Raw genomic sequence first — 18,229 nt, 5'->3', positions numbered from 1 at the left:
TTTAATTGCAAAGGAGCAACGGAATTTATTGACCAAATTTAAACACAATAGTTCAAATGGCAACATTGTATTTTCATTGTAAGATGGAGAGACAGAAAAGCGCCCATTAGTCCAACCTGTTTACATTTGCTAAAACAGTGACTATCAAAACCAGCAACATGCACAGTAGTACATATGCACAAAATGGAATTGTATCAACAAATATACAAAATCTTCAAAATAAAAATATTTACAGGTTTAAAAATATAAACATTGATTCATCTATCCCATTAGAGCATTGGAGTAGCGAAGGAAAAAGGACCCTACTGGTGTTTAGAACCCTTCTTCCAAGTAGGTTTGGAAAGCATAGAGCTCATTCTAGGACACTAGTTTTTTTGATATTTTTCAGGGGCTTAACATTCTATTATAAAAATAATATCTATAAACCTACCAGTTACTGAGGAGTTTCCTCTTGTGCACAAAAGTGAGGCAGCCAAGCCCTGTTCTCAGAGGCTCTCCTGGCTGGAAGACTAGTAGAGAAGTGGAGTTTCTGCTTGGGTTTAAGGAAACCCAAGTCATTGCTGCTGAACAACCTGCTCTTTTTTTTATATATATTACACTGAGATGCTGCAAGACAGGCAATCTGAAGTTCACCGGGGGCTGGTGGGTTGCTGATGACAAATGAAACCCACAGGGCTTTACGGTCAGAGACACTTTTCACTGATATTCTTCCTTACTCTACTGCTATCAATCGAATCAGTTCTGCTAAATTTATTCTGGAAGCAAGAAAAAATCTCCAGTGGTTATTTATTAGGCTGCTAAGAACATTCATTAAAACTAGCCAGCTACCAGGGCAATGCCACAGGTGCCAGAATTGTCCACACGTGATAATGCTGTGTCCCCTTCATGCCCCCCGTGCTAGATGCTGTGTTTACCCGCCACGCCCTGTGCTCTTGGGTCACATACATTCTAACATTTCTACTTTAGTTTATTAAATGATTCAGATTTGAAGATGTCCAAGACTGTTGAGTGCATCTCAAAGAACCAGGAGCTGAGGCTGCATTAGAAATGTGTGTTCTGTATTTTAGAGGAGAGTGTTAATTATTAAATACCCCTCCTAACTCCTCCCAGCTCATGATTCAACAGAGTAAGCACAGGTGTTGATCCCCCCACTGTTTCTCGTTACACTGAGGTGAGGAAAGGTTGACTAGCGGTAGGTAACATGTGTAGGTAAAATAATCTTGTTAGTTGTGATATTGATGTAATTTCAAACTCATTTTCCCTAAATACTGAGAAAGGCATCTCACTGGGATCAGAGAGAAAGGAAACGAGGTCGAAGCCTAATGGATTCCCCACTGAAATGGCTTTTCTGGCTATATTATTGGCAAAACAGAGATAAGAGTGTATAGTCCATAAGTCCAATCTAAATAACTGGAGGCTATGACCCCAGATCTTAACTGGCCTAGATAGGAAAAAGCTTGCTTGCCCCTGGATCAACCCTTTAGAGTTGTAATGTAGGCTTTATTATTTTTTTTAAATGAAGGCTATTGGTGGCTATTTAAAAACCAAGTTCAGTTTTAATTGAGATTATCATTTAAATGACATCCACCATCATAGAAATGGAGTCAGATTCTCATAGTTGAGAATTTCAATGGGGTTCTTAACTAAAACAAGCAATCCAAAAGGGGAGTATGGGCTGGAAAAGGGCCTCCAATTAAAGCCTACGCTGTGGAGTCAGGTTCAAGGCTGCCCCTGTTACTCAAAGCAAGGTTCAGGCCCCAAGACCTTCAACCTTCTCAAAGACCAGTTTCTTTCTCTGGAAAATGTAGCCAAAACAAACCAGATGACATGGTAAAACCAGGTAAGGAGCATCGTGTCTAACGCTCCAGGAAACGGCCTCTGGAAGGTGGTAGAAGTAACCATAAAAATCATAGTATGTGCTCAATAAATATCAGTTGAGTGAATTAATAAATTGGAAGATGTAGATCAAGATTCCAGGGCCACTGAGGAAGCAGGATGAATGCCTTACAATGGAAGGTACTTGCATCTGGAATTCAGAGTTGGACCGGGGCAAAGGATGACTCATCTGCTCCCCGTTTAAGTGGACAACAGACAAAAGGTGATGGTGGGGAAACTGGGCCCTTGTGAACGGAAGTTAGGAGTGTAGAATGGCTGTGGGAAACAGTATAAATGGTCAGCACAGGTTTAAAAATGAAATTACTGTATGGCCCAGCAAGTTCACTTCTGGATATTATCTAAAAGCTTGAGGGTTGAGTCTTGAAAAGATATTTCCCATCCTCGTCTACACTGGGGAATTATTCACAGTAGCCAAGACACAGTACTGTATCTGTTGAAAGGTGACTAGACAAACAATGAGTATACCTGCTGCCCATTGGATCCAGCTTCTAGAAAGGGAGAACTCTTAAATATATGACAGGGTGGATGTTGGCCCTAGAGATGTTGTGCTCAGTGAAATGAGCAAGTCACAAAAGCACAAAACCTACCAGACCCCATTGTTTTGAGGTATGTAAACCAGTCCAACTCCTAGAATCAGAGAGCAGAATGCTAGTTGTCAGGGGCTGGAAAGGGGACATGAGGAGTTGCTGATCCGTGAGCAATAAAGTGTCCATTACTCCAGGATGCATGGACTCTAAGCATAAGCTATAAGCAGTGTGTGTGGAGTCACATGTACTGTGTTGTACACGTGAAAATCAAAGAGGACACACTTCATGCTGAATTTCCTACTACAATGAAGATAAACCCAGAATACTCAGAACAAGGCAAGTCTAGGCTTAAGGTAGGAAAACACCTTAAGAGAAGCGTGCCTGGAATGGCCAAAATCCTATCGGGGAAGGAGTGTTGCCATGGCAACAAAAGAGACTTCTGTCTGTACTTTCCATGTAATCCCTAGAAGGAGAGGGTGCTCCAAAGAGAAGGAAACCAACTGTTTGCCTATGGACCACCGAGGACCAGGGAGCTGCAGGTGTCTCTGTGTGTGACACAAAAGGTAAGGTCACCGGTTTGGATGTGAGTTGGCTTTGTCTGTTAGAAGCGAAGGGAGGTCAATGTCTTCAGCAGCTCTTAGCTCTTCCGCTACCACAGGGCGTTAGACAGTTCATACCCCCGCCCCAGAGACTAGGGAAAGAAGGAGATACAGAGAGGGAGTCTGCACTGAAGGAGAAACACAAAGTCTGAATTAAAGTCCTACCAGGGAGATTATTCCGCTTCGCAGGGTGGAGTGACTCTCAGTCGAGCTCCCGGAAGCTAGCCACACAGGAATTTTAGAAGCATTTATGCGGCTTGATTGACCTCCATTCTGCTCCATCATACAAACTTTAAGCAATACATACAAATGCAAAACATACGAAGGTGAGATGGCTTTTAATGATTATTGAGAAAATCCAATAACAACACGGCAACATGTAAGCCCCCAATTGCCCTTATTTTTTTATTAAGTATTGGATACAGTACATGTCCTGGAGATACGGGCTGCATTGGATTCAAATCAATATCATAAAAGCTGATGCCCGTCAGCTGGAGGCTTTGTGACACTCTAATCTTCCCTGTTTTAGTTCAAAAAAGAACTCCTCCTCCTAGTTCAATTCCAAAAACCACCTTTTGAAGGCTTCCTCTGTCTGCGGGTGGAGCAATTACTTCCCTTCTAAGTGGTTATTGTGGCAACACACTATGTCCTTTGAACATCACCTGAGTAGAAGGCCCCAGATACTCACTCTAGAACTGACAGCCACTAAAAGTCTCGAGAGCAGGGCCAGATGACACAGTCAATGACCACTCTGCGGTCACACTAGCGCCCTGAGGTGTTCCTGAGCATCTTTCTTCTGCCACACAGCAGCATCTAAGAGACACCCTGCTGAGACCTTGCTTGTCCCATTCTGGTCCATAAAAATTTTTGTGTAATAAATGGGAAATTTCTAAGGCTGAGTTTACACAAATAACTGGGTCCTTTCTTAGCGGCTGGGAAGGGAGGGACCAAGGTTAGCATGGTATTTGAGGTTTCTTATGCAGAGCCTTCTAACTGGTCCTGCTGGTGAAGGGCAGCTAGAAATTCTTGGGTTAATTTTTAAGCACTCATGAGGGAAGCAAAACATGGGAGACTGTTTAAGATGTCTCAGTAGAGGCCAAGCACAGTGAGTCAAGTCCTCACATTCCCAAAGCAAGGCAGACATAATGATAGAAAGCAAGGAAGGAGCAAAACCTGCTAACACGGTCCAGAAGGCCAACCACGTGAGGAGGGTCGTACTCTCACTGTCCTAGGGCAGCAAGCAACGAGGATGAACAAAATGGGAGAGATAAAGCCACACAAGTCAACCTTCAAGGAATGCTCAGTGAATAGCTTCCCCAAATAGAGAGACGGAAACAAGGAAAACTCCAGAAAGTTTGGTCAGAGAAATCTTAACGCCTGATAGGGCCTTTTGACCTTGACAATTGGATCAGCAAAGGGCTCTCTGCATATTGATCTCAAGGAATCAGAAATGACTGAGTTGAGTGAGGGAGCCCTTCTAGCTGGGCTAGACTCATCTGCACAGGTTAAACACTGAACATAATTTGCATGTCTCTCAGCAGACTAACTTTTGTGCAAAATACATCTCAAGGAAGCCCTGTTGATCTTTATTCTATTGTTACTTTATTCTATTGTTATTACATGAAGTTATTATTTTCTCTTGTGATGATTTGAGATGCTATGGTAAACAGAAATGTCTTCCAGTCCCCGACAGAGAAGAGTAAGGGTCTTCATTGCCAGTAGAGGTAAAGCAGGACTAAATTGGCTTTACGTTGTGTGTGTGTGTGTGTGTGTGTGTGTGTGTGTGTGTGTGTGTGTGTGTGTGTGTGTGTTAGATTTTAAAGACAGGTTGTCTTATGCAGAGCCATTAAACTGACAAATTTCTGCCCAACAATTGATTTGACTTTCTGTGCTCTCATTTTAGGCAGTTCTTTGCCCAAAGAGTGCCAACTCAGTGGACCTTAGGACTGTACAAACCAAGAATGCATCATTTGCTCATGTCTGACCTTTCTCAAAAAAAAAAAAAAAAAAAAAAGCGAAGGAGCCCATCCAATCCTCAGAAGGCTATCCAGTATCCAATAACACATTCATAAACAGTTGAGTGTAAGTCTAGAAACACAGATAAGGCAAAGTAATCCTTGGCACGTGAGAGCAACTCTGATCCCCTTTCTGTGTTCAGGGAAGGCTGACCACCATCCCGCCTGATAATGGCTAGGGACATTTAATTCTTTGCCAAGTCCTCTACTCGGCTGGCATGGCTGCTGTTCTTAAACGTACTGGGTAAAGGAGAAAAAAAAAAGTCAGAGGGGAAAAGAGTGTGGTGAGAAGTATAAATCAAACATTTTAGGTCTTTTGCAAGTGATCAACTGCCAGCGGAAGTGAAGGCAAATCTTGCTAAAATTTTCCTTCACTTACAAAGAGAGGATGGAGGAGGGGTGAATGAATGCATAGATAAACCCCCAAGCTGGGAGCGCTTGGAAGAGTAGCTCCTGGTGCTTTAGTAAGCAGCTGCTATCATTACTCTGACAGTGTCTGGTCCCGTTCTTCATACATTACCTTTCCTACACTGAAGGAGAGCAAACAGCACCCCGCCATGGAGCTGTGCAAAGGTAAATAGAATCTTTACAGGGAAAAGCATAAGACAAAAAAAAGCCCCTTTGTTTTCCTGCTAGGAGTAAAATTTATATTCTCTCCAGTTCTAGGAGAAACAAATACAATTTGGGTCTAAATATTTCTATCAATATTAATCAAATTTAAAGTCTTTCCTCAAGGGCAGAAATAAATGTCAAAGTATTGTCAGATCTCAGCTATTTTGAGATGTCTTTTGTCTGTTAGTTTTTGTGCGGATGGATTCCTGAGCATGGTTGAGATGCTTGTATGGTTTCTGATCAGGAGTCTAGAGCTTAGGGTGGTGAGTACATGGGGCGGGGGGGGGGGGGGTCTCATCTGTAGACACAGGGAAATTAAAAAATAAAGCATTGCTTTGAGATAACAGCACGGACCTGAGACAATACAATGAAAGTCAACAATCTGACTAAGGTATGCAGCAGACTTCTGCCCCCCTCTCTTCTAAGCTCCCCGAATCACTACAAATCAGAAGTAGGAATAGGCTCTTCTATGCCTTGTCAAGTTTTCCTTGATGGCCACTTATCTTCGCTTCCCTCATACTATTAAAATAAGTTTTCATATATTTAGCTTCTTTTTTTTTTCTTTTACAAAATATAACTAAAATCTTAAAACACAAAATAGCAGACCATTTCTTAGTCATCTTTCTAGAACCCGAATCACACTATGCTTCTATCATTCACACACATGCCGGGTCACTGGGATCTGTGCCATCTCCTGGCGAGCCACAGCACCTCTGGTAGAAGCTCTGGCCCTTGGAGTTAAATGCCCTGAAGTGCATCCACAGAAGGATATCAGTTTGATCAGCAGATCCTAAGAGCATCCTAGGAACCCGTTCGCTGTGTGGTTCAGGCTGCCAAGGCTTCAGAGTGTCAGCTGAAACACTAGAAAGCATGTATCCAATCAAACCCCTTCTCAAAGAGTAATTTAGTAGCATGTTTACGTACTTAGGTTTGCAGTGTCTTATGGCCAACACACCTGTCTCAGGCATAGGTTTATATAGCAAAAGTCAAAAGAATAGTTTTAAACTTGTACTTTCTATATTGAACATTTTGGACATATCTTTGGGGAAATGGTTGGATCCAACATTTTATAAACCAGGTAAAATTTCTGGTTTGTGTTGAGATGCAGACTCTTAACCAAGGCCAGGAAAACTACTGTTCAAGGGCATCAATTATACATACATACACACACACATATATCACACACACATATATATGTGTGTGTGGTGTGTGTGTGTGTCTGTGTGTGTCTGTGTGTCTGTGTATGTGTGTGTCTGTGTGTGTGGGTGTGGGTGTGTGTGTGCAAAGGACCCTAATAAATCAAAAGCAGCACTGCCTCAGGCTATAGTACATAAAGAACCTCAATGGCTTGTCTTGTCATTAAATTCAGCTGTAAGACCAGACTTTAAATCCTATATAATGAAGGGGTTGAAGAATGTTAGGTGCGAGATAAACCGTAAAATATGCATTAGTTATACATAAGAAGGTTGATGTTTACAAACGACAAAATACAGTGTAATCAGCATTTACTGAGATCTTTCCCTGATCCTGAACTTTGCACCAAGAGGGAGGAGTGGATTAAAAAAAAATACACAAACAAAAAAACCACATAAACTACTCGTGAGCCTTTTATTTCTCCTCAGACAAATGATCTGAGTCAGCCATACTAAACCTCTCTGTTTTCTTCCTAGACACAGAGCTCTCGCTATTTGCATAACTGGCAGCTGGGGCACTTCCTGCCAGTCAGCAGCCCCCTTGTCTAGTCACACAGCTACATGCATCTTTAGCTTTGAGGTGATTTCCACACAGTGATAAAGTGAAGGTCTTTTTTTTTTCTTTCCTGGAAAGAAAGGCAAGAATTCTGCTGTTTACTGATTCCTCAAGGCCCTTTTGACTCTAGAACAGCCTGATATCCTGGTGTGACTTTTGTTGTTGTTGTTGTTGTTAGATTTGGTTAAATCTTATTTTCTGCAAAGGCAAGGAAAGGTGACTTCTGAGTGATCCATGAAATAAGGAAATAGGAGGAGGAGGAGGAGCAGGAAGTGGAAGAAGAGGGGGAGGAGAAGGAGACAAAAAGCCCAGATCTTTTGAAAAGGTTAAAAGAAAAAGGAAAGTGCTAGAAAAGAATTCTCAGAAACTTATCTGAACTCCAGGTGTAACATCCCCCTTCCAGGGTGTCCTGCCCCCTGTCTCCAACAAAGACTTCTAGGCCATATGGAGAAGGGTGGGTCCTAAATGATTTGCTTTGGAGAAAGCGAATTTCCTTCAGTGGTTTCCAGGGGAAAGTTGTATTCCTTAACATATGGCCCATCCATCCTCCTTGGCCTTGGGGACCTCACAACTTTTTGGCACTGTCATGGCATGCTGCTGCCCTGATGGTGGTTCCAGCCAAGCCCCGGTTGCTGACCCTGCGGACCAGCACTTTGGAAACAGGGATTTTTGTTCTGGGCACCTCACTCCTGGCTGGTTGCTGGTGCACCACCGGATGGCTGGACGGAAGGTTGGAGAGATGCTTGATGCTAATAGGGATTTTAGAGTCCTTCAGCAAGCTGCCGGGTGTTCTCAAAGGACAGGTGATGGTGCCTGGAGACACCGGCTTTAACCGGGACAAGCAGGGTGGGTCCTCTGTGGCAGGAAGGGCGGCTGGGCTTGCTTCAGGTTCAACGTAGAGATCACAGAGAACATCACCACTGTTGCTATCCCTGGGGATGACCACCTTCTTGCTGCTGCTGCTGTTGCTGACGCTCACTTCTTCTGGGCCAGGAGTGGTGGAGTCCCAGTAGCCCTCATCGCTGTTAGGGACACCTTCTTGATGCTCCTTCTCCGGGTGTTTGGGCTCCTCCTTCTGCTGGGACTCAATGGGAATCCTGTGGAGCCTCCTGCGCTTGACCAAGGACACGTCCTTGGCTGCTTCCCCACACCGGGCATCATTGGAAGTCTCAGGGGCCAACTTGGTGTCCGAAGCAGTGGCTGCCTTCGCGGCGCCCTCCTGGGTTCCTTGCCCTTGGTCCTCAGTCTGGGACAACATGTCCCAGAATTCCGGGAGATAGGTGTCGTCCACCTCATCTGGGCTGGCCATCTCCTCCCCTCCTCCTTGGTAGGCCACCACGCTGGGGTTCTTTTTAGAGAGAACTGGCTTGCCTGGCCCGGGGGCATGCTTGTCACAGCTGGGGCCTGCCTCTTCTTCTGGGTCTGCAATAATATCTCCACAGCCTGTAAGAGAGTCAAAGCTTTTCAGTGAAGTCACGTCAGAAAACATCAAACAAATACGATCTGCCGACGGGTCTGAGGGTGGATCAACAGAGGAAGGGTCAGGGACAGCAGACGCCCGGCCGCTGCCACCTTCGGAGTCGACAAGGGGGACGGTCTTTATCGGAACGTCACCTGTCCTGGACGCATCCTCGGCCGCCTGGACCTCACCGGCTCCCGACTCGAGGGCTGCCCCGGGCTTCTCCGCGCGCCGATGCCCCTCGGCGTCCTCTCCCCGGGAGCTTTGATCGCCAGGGCCGGTGGGGCTCGAGGCCTCGAGGCAGGTCCGCTCCGGGGCGCGCTCGGCGGACGCGGGCGCCTGCTCTCCCCCTGCGGGCTCACCTGCTGCGTGTCGCGGGGCGTCCTGGCCCGGGCTGTCCGGGCGACGCGCGGTTCGGGGCGGCTCCTCCTTGACGCACTCCAGGCTGGCGGTGAGCGAGCCGGGCAGGACCAGGCTGCCCGGGCCCGCCGCGCGCGCCGCCTTCTCCTCCTCCTCCTTGCCGCGCTTGTCCCTCCGGTGCCAGCGCATGCTGCTGAAGATCCCTTTCAGCCCCCTCTTTTGTTTGCCGCCAGCCTTGCTCGCCTCGGCATGGTCTCCCTTGCCGGTCTCCGATCGCCCGTTCTTTTTCAGCAGGGAGAAGAAGCTGTGGGACTTGGCCACCGAGCTGCTGGCCAGGGAGCCCAGGCCAGGCCCGGAGGCTTTGGGGGGTCCGGGGATCGGTCGGGCCCCGCTGTGATCGCTCCCGCCAGGCGGCTCCTCCTTCTTGCTGCCCTCCAGCACCAGCACCTCGGCTAGTCCGTCGTGGGTCCTGCTTCTCACCATCCCCGCCGGCCCCGAGCTCTTCCCATCCCCTTTGTTTTTGACCCCAAAAATGCTGGGCATGGTGCCCCCCGATTTCCTCTTCTTGAATAACTTGAACGCAGCCTTATTGATCTTCCCCGACGGCGGCTCTGCGGCGGGCGTCTCCGCGGCGCACTCACAATGCGAGTCCATGTCTGCAGCGAGGGCCCCGGCCTGCTCCTGCCTCCTGCAGACCCCCGCGCGCGCGCCGCCGCGCTCGCTGACAGCCGCGCCGCCGCCTCGGCTCCTGCCCGTCTCCATGGAAACCGAGTGGGATCAGCCGCTGTCGTCAGCCGTAGGCTCGCGCCAGGCCACTGTCACCCGCGTTCTAAATCAACCTGAGCGGCTCTCGCTGCTGCGCCGTGGCTACTGCGACTGCGGCGGCTGAAGCGCACAGACCGGACTATCTCCCCTCCTGTCAAGGGCTTATATAATACCCTGGGTGCCACATAGATTTTTGTGTAGCAAGAGCTTTCATCACAGCCTCCAGGCGAAAGAAAAAATGAAATTTGTAATTGTGGGCTTAGGTTCCCAGTGCGTTGATTCTCATCACTTCAGGTTCTTCCGCTAGCCCAGCTTTTCCCGGGATCCTAGTTTCAGACATTACCACATGCTCCCCCATGTCTACAAAGAACAATGCCTTTTCCTTTATTTCGGACTTCATGCAGCCTCCTGTCTTTCTCGGCTCCTTCACATAGGTCTTAGCGTACTGGCACTAAGCCCAAGAGGCACCATGCCAAACTGTTCACGCCTGCGTCCGGTCCAGTGCCGAGTGTGGTCTTCAGGTTGATGCTGTATTCTGATCATGTGGATCTGATTTCTTGTTACAGAAGCAACAGCCGTCAGTCAAATACCAATTAGCAGCTCTCAGCCACGAAAGTGCAACAGTTCCCTAGGGTTCACGGGTCCTTTGGGAGACCATGAAGCTTTTAGCCCACACCCTAGTGACATGGGACTTAAGTCACAGAAGCCACCATCCAGCTTACAATTGGTCACAATTGACTGAACGCTCTGAGAACTTAGCTTGGAGAATTCTGGTTCTCTACAGGTGGGCCTTAGAGACCTGGATTCAGTCTTCCTCTTCCATTCAGGAATATGATCAAGTGTGCCTCTCTTTGGTGCTGCTCAACCTACCCCTGGCTATGAGTACCCCAGGACCCCACTTGGACCTCACCCAAGGGGACAGGGGAAGAACCAGATAGGGACAGAGGTCTCTGTGGTTTCTTCTGACCCCCACTGGTCTAGAGACAAAGAAAACTGTTCCAGAGAACAACCAGTGTGGGTAACTTTTCTGTGTTCTGACTTTAAAGACAACTGCTAACATAGTGGCTTTTCCTAATCAAGGGCTTGCCAGCAAAATGGAAAAAGGATTTGGAAGGGCCTCATGTTTTATAATCTTTGATAACCTTATTTTAAAATATTATTTAATAGTGATTATTTGATTGTATATATTATTTACATAACAACACCAGTCTTTCCTGCTTCTCTTGTATTTATTTTCTAGTTTCTATGAGTAGCTTATATTCTGTTGTTGGCCAAGGCAGCCTCTGGGGCTCACAGTTAGGCCGTGGAGCTGAGTGGTTACGTTGCTCTTTCTCATCTCGATGGAAAAAAACAAAACAAAACAAAACAAACCACTCTAAACTGCTTTTAGAGTTCAAACTTCACCAGCCCTCTCCACCTATTAACAGGACTCTTTATGAACAGAACATACGACGGATTTTAAAAAAATGAGTTTTCTTTTCAAAGTATTTACTTCTTTTGTACATATATATTGTGTGTTGTGTTTGGGCATGCATGTGCCACAGCAGAGGACAACCCGTGCAGTTTTCATCTTCTATCTTGTGGGTCCTAAGGGTTGGTTTGTCAAGCGTGGTGGCAAGAATCCTTACTTACTGAACCCTCTCACTGGCCCATTTCCTGAAGCTCTAATTGGTCATGTGACTTGATGGAACAGAGCTCTGTTTGCCCCGCAAAAGATGAAGCATGAAGAACTATAAAGAGAAAGTCATTTGTTATTTCTTTGAAAGCTTTTGGAGGACAATTGGAAGTCTGTCTGTTTTTTTAAACACACACGCACACACACACACACACACACACACACACACACACCATGCTGGCTAGATAAGTGTGTTAATATATATGTCAGTCTGAAATTGCTTCAGACCACAGTTGGGAAGAACAAGCAGTCTAGAAAAACCATAGGTCTCCAAGCCTAAGAGCTGGGTAGGTGGCCTCCTTATCCAGTAAGAGCACTGTCATCTACCAAGACAGGCCAAAAGTAACTCATCTACATAAGAATGTTTGAATCCCCAGAGAGAAAATTGACCAAGGACACTGGGATTACCACAGTTCCTTTGGGACATAGATACTCAGAGAAAGGGACAAAGCAGCTTTCAGTGTAGGGCAGGCTCCTTGGTGCCAAGTCCCCCCACCCTCCTCCTCAGAGGAGGGAAGCAGGACACTTAGAGCCCTCTGCTAACCTCTGCAGACAACAGGCAAGGTGAGCTGTAGACTGCTTGAGGACTCCCAACTTCCTCCCCCAGGTGAGAGAGCAGTTTCCAAGGACTTCATCCAAAGGGCCACACAGGTCTGGCCGGAGCAGCGTGATGGCTGAAGAGTAGAGCTAAAGGCATGTGGATGAGTGGCAGGCTGAAGTGAAAGCCCAGTGTTTTGAATCTACGCAAGTTGTTCTTCATAGCTAGCTAGGCCTGGTGGTGCAAGCCTGGAAGCTCAGCTGCATGGGAGTCGGAGGCAGGAGAATTCAAAGTCAAAGGCCTGACTAGGCTCTAGAGAGGGGTCCAGAGTGACCTGGGTGATGTAATAAGACCCTGTCTCAATGTGAAAAGTAAAAAGGGACTCAGAATATAACAAAGAATTAGTTTTCTAGTTTGCCCAAGGCCCTAATATCAAACCCCCTTCCCAACACCCAACATAGTTGGGTAAGTAGAGACTATATTTGTGTGAACAGAAGCATTTTTCTAAAGGCAAGCAAGACATTCATGGTGATTTTGCCAGAGGCACCCCAGTTTGTTATTGTTTCATCTTGTATTCTTGATTTAGACAGAGAAAGTGGGAGAGAATAAATAGGGGGCTGGGGGAAAACACCCAGCTGCTCCAAAACTGATGAGGGTCTCTAGGAAAGGATGAGCAGTGGACTTTGCTGGAAACTCCGGTGTGAGCTTTGTGCTTGTGGGAGAAGGGAGGATTCATCATTGAGTTGGAACTAGAGGATACTCAGAACAAGAAAAAGATTGAGAAAAACACCTTCAAGATCTAGCGCCAGTATTCCCAAAATCTTAGTGTCTTCTACACCACCTACCCCTGCCTCTGACTTAAGCTTGTCAAGAGGAATCTTCTGTCAGGTGAACCCCACTCAGAGCACCACCTTCAAAGGACTGGGTGGAGGGGTTCCCTGTGTGGCTGTTCCCGGAGGATGCTCCAGCTTTACACCATTTAGGGTGGAAGAGTTCACTGGTCTTGAGCCTTTAAAGTATTTAACTGAGGAGATTTGGTAAAATGATTCCTGAGTTAGGACTAGCACTTGCCACCTACAGACTAATCGGCCAGTCTGGATCCCACCCCAGCCTCTGCTCTTGTCCACTCTTGCCTATGATATTTTTCCAAGGTGTGCTCTTGAAGTGGTCGTGTCAACAAGGGTCGAAGGTCCAGTCCAAGGTCTTTGTGAGGGACAGCATTACTATGTCCATATTCCCAAGGCCAAGTTGTCACCTGGGTCCATCCAGTCTTTACAGTTTTGTACCTAGATCAAAGGTATAATTGACCAATACAGGCAGTGAGTGCCTCCTTGCAATGCAGGTGGGTGCCCTGGGGACACCAGCCAGGCAGTGGCTGACAGGCCTGGCATTCCCAGCAATAGCATTCCAGTTTCCTGGAGCCATTGTAACAAACTGCCAGGAGCCTGGGTGCTTAAAAACAGCAGGAGTTTCTCATCCTGTAGTTCTAGATGTCAGAAGTACAAATCCTGGTGGCAGTAGGGCTGGTTGTGACTGTGAGATCTGTAGAGAGGCTCTGCCCCATGCTCTCTTCTGGCCCTGCTTATTGCTCAAGTCCTCATGGACTTGAAACCTTTCATTCCAATGTTTGCCTCCATCACCACGGACATTCTCTGTACGTCTCTCTGTGGTGCTTCTCTTTTTCAGAACGATGCCGATCCTGTGAGGTGGTGAGGACCTGAGTCTGAATCTCCAGTGTCTAAGTAGAAGGCCAGGCATGATGGTAATCCCAGTTCTGTGAGGACAGAGACCAAACGGACTCCTAGGGGTAGCCTGTTGCCACTCAGCCTAGCTGCAGGTTCAGCAAGAGATGCTATATCAGTGGAATAAGGCAGAAAGGGACAAAGCAAGATGCCCATCCTCCTTCTCTGGCCTCCACAGTCATATACACATCCCATATACATGGTCCATCCTACCCTGGGACAGTCTCATCTTATATCTTAGTTACATTTGCAAAGGCTCCATTTTGCAGTAAGGTTCCATTCACAGGTGCCAGTGGTTAAAACGTCCCCGTATCTTTTCAAGTATACAGCTCAACCCACAGCAAACGTTATTGCCTATAGTGGTGACAACGTGGACCATTCCTTCAGTCCTTCAACAAAATTACCAACTCCTTTGACCCAGACGTTGTTGTTCTCGGACTCAGGCACAGGTAGATTCATAGTGCACATGGGCTACTCCAATATAAAGGTCCCCTAGAAGTATCTGGGCCATGGATAGACTTTCTGGGGGTGTCAGCAATGCGAAATTACACTATGACCTGCCCCAGTAAACAGAAATGATTATAGGCAAGAAGAACAGGTTCTACTGCATGACTTGAGTCCCATAAGATACCCAGGATGATCCAGGAGAGACACACGTGGGTGTCAGAGTCCCCACATAGTAGGGAGAAGAGAACAAGGGATGTGTTCGCTGGGTTCCTGACAGTTCTCTTGTTCGTGCTCCTAAATCAGAATGGCCTGAAAAACACCTCAGAGACTCCAGCAATCTATTCCTCCAAGCGGTTTTTTTTTTCTTCCTGCTTTGTTTTGTCAGAGACAATCTCAAAAAAGATTCCATTTTAGAATGCAGGGTGGGATGGGGTCTCTTCAGCTGTCAGCTCCAAGGCGAAGCCAAAATCAGAACAAATGAGGTCAAATAGCAGAGGGTGTGCAGACAGGATGCCAGGGCTCTGGGCTCCAAGCAACAGGGGTAGAGAGCAGCCACACTGACTGCAGGGAGTCAGGAAGTCAGCTGGTCCCAATGGAGGCAAGGAGAGAGCAGCCTGCCAGGAGAGCCAGGAGCTGGGAGCTGGGAACTGAGGCTGGAAAGGGGTTGCAGAACTAGGCTGTATCACAGTGCCGTGATGATGCGAGGGCTACAGAGCCTGCCCCTGCTCTTTGGAGCACTTTGGTTCATCTTAGGGAAGCTCTCCTCTATACCTTTTTCTCTATCCACAGAGTCAGCATCACACAGAGGCTTGATCCAACCCACTGAGCAGACAGATGAGTATGAGTCACTCTAAGGGGCTAGAGCAGGTCCTGTCTTCAGGTTCTCTCCCTTCCACCTCAGGCTCCAGGCATTACAACAAGCAGCGCTGACATCCTAACCACAATCCTATGAAATCCCCCCCCCACTCCCCCAGTTAGCTGCAGAACCCCTCTGCTCTCAAGTGCCTGAGTTCAGAGACAGTGTCTCCTCCCTACTCTTTCAGAGCTTTCCAGGGTGGAGGGTGCAGGGGACAGAATCCTTCCTAAAGACCCTCAGCTTGACTCTTATTCTCTTCGTGAAACAGATTCACTGTGTACAGGAATAAAGTTCAGGGAGAGACTCTGAACACTCACTACCACACACCAGTTCCCTTCCACTTGTGCGTACTCTGAGAAGTAAACTTAACACCACCAATTAGGTGAAGCAACCACATGCGCACGTGTTTGCACACACGTGTACACATCTGTCCAGACACCTCACACCTAGATAAGAGACACACACACACACACACACACAACACCTCACACCTAGATAAGAGAGACACACACACACACACACACAACACCTCACACCTAGATAAGAGAGACACACACACACACACAACACCTCACACCTAGATAAGAGACACACACACACACACACAACACCTCACACCTAGATAAGAGAGAGACACACACACACAACACCTCACACCTAGATAAGAGACACACACACACACACACAACACCTCACACCTAGATAAGAGACACACACACACAACACCTCACACCTAGATAAGAGAGAGAGACACACACACACACACACACAACACCTCACACCTAGATAAGAGAGACACACACACACAACACCTCACACCTAGATAAGAGAGAGAGACACACACACACAACACCTCACACCTAGATAAGAGACACACACACACACACACACACACACACACACACACACACGCACGCACGCCTCCAGGTACGGAGGCGTGTATATTTTTCTGTACCTCTGTCTACTCATTCCAGCAAATTTCCCCGCCCTGGCCCATCACTAAACCCCAACATACAACAATAACATGTGCCCAAACTACTATAACACATTCCTTGAAATGTTTCTGATTTGCCTCTAGGTACACTGCGTCTGAGTCCTGGGACACAGTCGCTCAGCTCTTGAGCTGATGCTTTTCTATGAACCCCATGCAGTGGTTGGGACCACAGATGCCTGTGTTCCTCAGATGCCCTGCAGATTTCAGTGATATGTCACAGACGTTGAGACCATTTTCTACATAGCGCCATTTAACTTGGTCACTTCCTACAAACTGATTGTGGCTGGACTCAGCTGGCAGCTGATGGGACCTCTGTCAGGCTCCTCTATCCATTCAAGCAGGGGCTCATGGGTAGTCTTCTGGGGAAGTGAGCTCCACCCACCTTGTCACGTGGGAGGTGTATTACTTCCCTTACTAGTTTGATATGTGATGTAGGGTTTCGTTAGCTTATGTATCTGATATAGTCCCAAATCGCAGGAGTCAAACCAGCAGAGGACCATTTCTTACTTTTCTTGGTTCACTTCTGTCATCATAGCAAAATACCACAGACTGAGTTATTTACAACTATAATGATTACTATCTTATTAATTTGCTTCTATATCCTATCATCATCAGTGGGCGTTCATGAGAAACTGTGCACATGTAGGGTACATGTAGAAGTCGGAAAACAGCTTTCAAGTCAGTTCTTTCTTCCCACTGTGGGTTGTAGGAACCTCAGTCAGCTCTCAAGCTTGAGCAGCAAGTGCTTTTATCAGCTGAGCCCTCTCGCTGGCCCCAGGACACTGATGTGCTGTATTCTCCTGGAGACAGAGAAGTGCAAGGTCAAGGCACTAGCGGATGTTCTGTATGATGAGGGTTTGTCCTTGTGGTTCCTATATGGCATTATCTACTTGTATCTTCCCATGGCCCCCTTCCCTCTACCCTCTGTTATAAAGGCACTAATCTTAGCCACGAAGGCTCCACCCTCATGACCTAATCATCCCAATAACTTTGGAGGTTAGGCTTTAGGCACGTGAGTTTGGGGAGTTCAGACCACCATCTGTTCTAGACAGGACTACAAGAGGGAGGGAGCTATGTTCTGACCCAGCCATATACCAGAGTCCAGGGAAGGAGCAAGCGAATGAGAGGAGACCCTGAGAGATCATCTCCTCTGTAGGTTTATTCTCCTTTATTCCCCATATTCCTCAAAACGTGTGTCTCTACCACCTGCAGAAAATAAGGGAAACCCAAACAAACCACCTGCTTTCCGCTTCTAAGAAAACCTTTTGCTTCGCCCCCTCCCCGAAGTCACTGGCTTTTAAGTAACTACAGCTAGCATACACAGTACATGCTTTATCTATCTATCATCTGTCTGTCTGTCTGCCTGTCTGTCTATCATCTATCAGAATTGGGGATCAACCCCAGACCCTTTCACTTGTTTGTTTGTTTTAATGTATATGCGTACACTGTCACTGTCTTCAGACACACCAGAAGAGGGCATCAGATTCCATTACAGATGGTTGTGAGCCACCATGTGGTTGCTGGGAATTGAACTCAGGACCTCTGGAAGAGCAGTCAGTGCTCTTAACCACTGAGCCATCTCTCCAGCCCCCAACCCCAGACCCTTTCATACACTAGGCAAATTCTCTAACTCTGACTTTAGCCACTTTTAAACAAGAGAGTCTTATGTAGCTCAGGCTAGCCTCAATCTCTCTCTCTCTCTCTCTCTCTCTCTCTCTCTCTCTCTCTCTCTCTCTCTCTCTCTCTCTGTGTGTGTGTGTGTGTGTGTGTGTACATATCTGATACGCCTGCCTCTTCCAAGGGCTGAGATTATAGGTCTCATGCATGCTAGGCAAATAATCTACCAACCAAGCCTGATTACAGACAGCACTTCTGACCTGTGAGTTGTGTTGACGGCCTATTGATAAAGTGTGATCAATACTCAGCTTAAAACGTCCCCCCAACCATATCCTGAGGAGACCTTGTACTTGCTCTCACAGAGCCACACTCTTGGCT

General features: G+C 47.0%; 1 protein-coding gene across 1 annotated transcript; it reads right to left on the bottom strand.

The window, feature by feature from the left end:
- Amer2 (APC membrane recruitment protein 2) lies at positions 1-10,326 on the bottom strand. Its single transcript, NM_001399520.1, is given in 1 exon segment — positions 1-10,326. A coding segment is annotated over 1 exon segment (2,016 nt). The 5' UTR covers positions 9,980-10,326; the 3' UTR covers positions 1-7,963.
- Positions 10,327-18,229: the final 7,903 nt, after the last annotated feature.

This window comes from Rattus norvegicus, chromosome 15 (assembly GCF_021556685.1).
Source record: "Rattus norvegicus strain SHRSP/BbbUtx chromosome 15, alternate assembly SHRSP_T2T, whole genome shotgun sequence".
NCBI lineage: Eukaryota > Metazoa > Chordata > Mammalia > Rodentia > Muridae > Rattus > Rattus norvegicus.
This window is presented reverse-complemented; position numbering and strand designations above follow the sequence as displayed.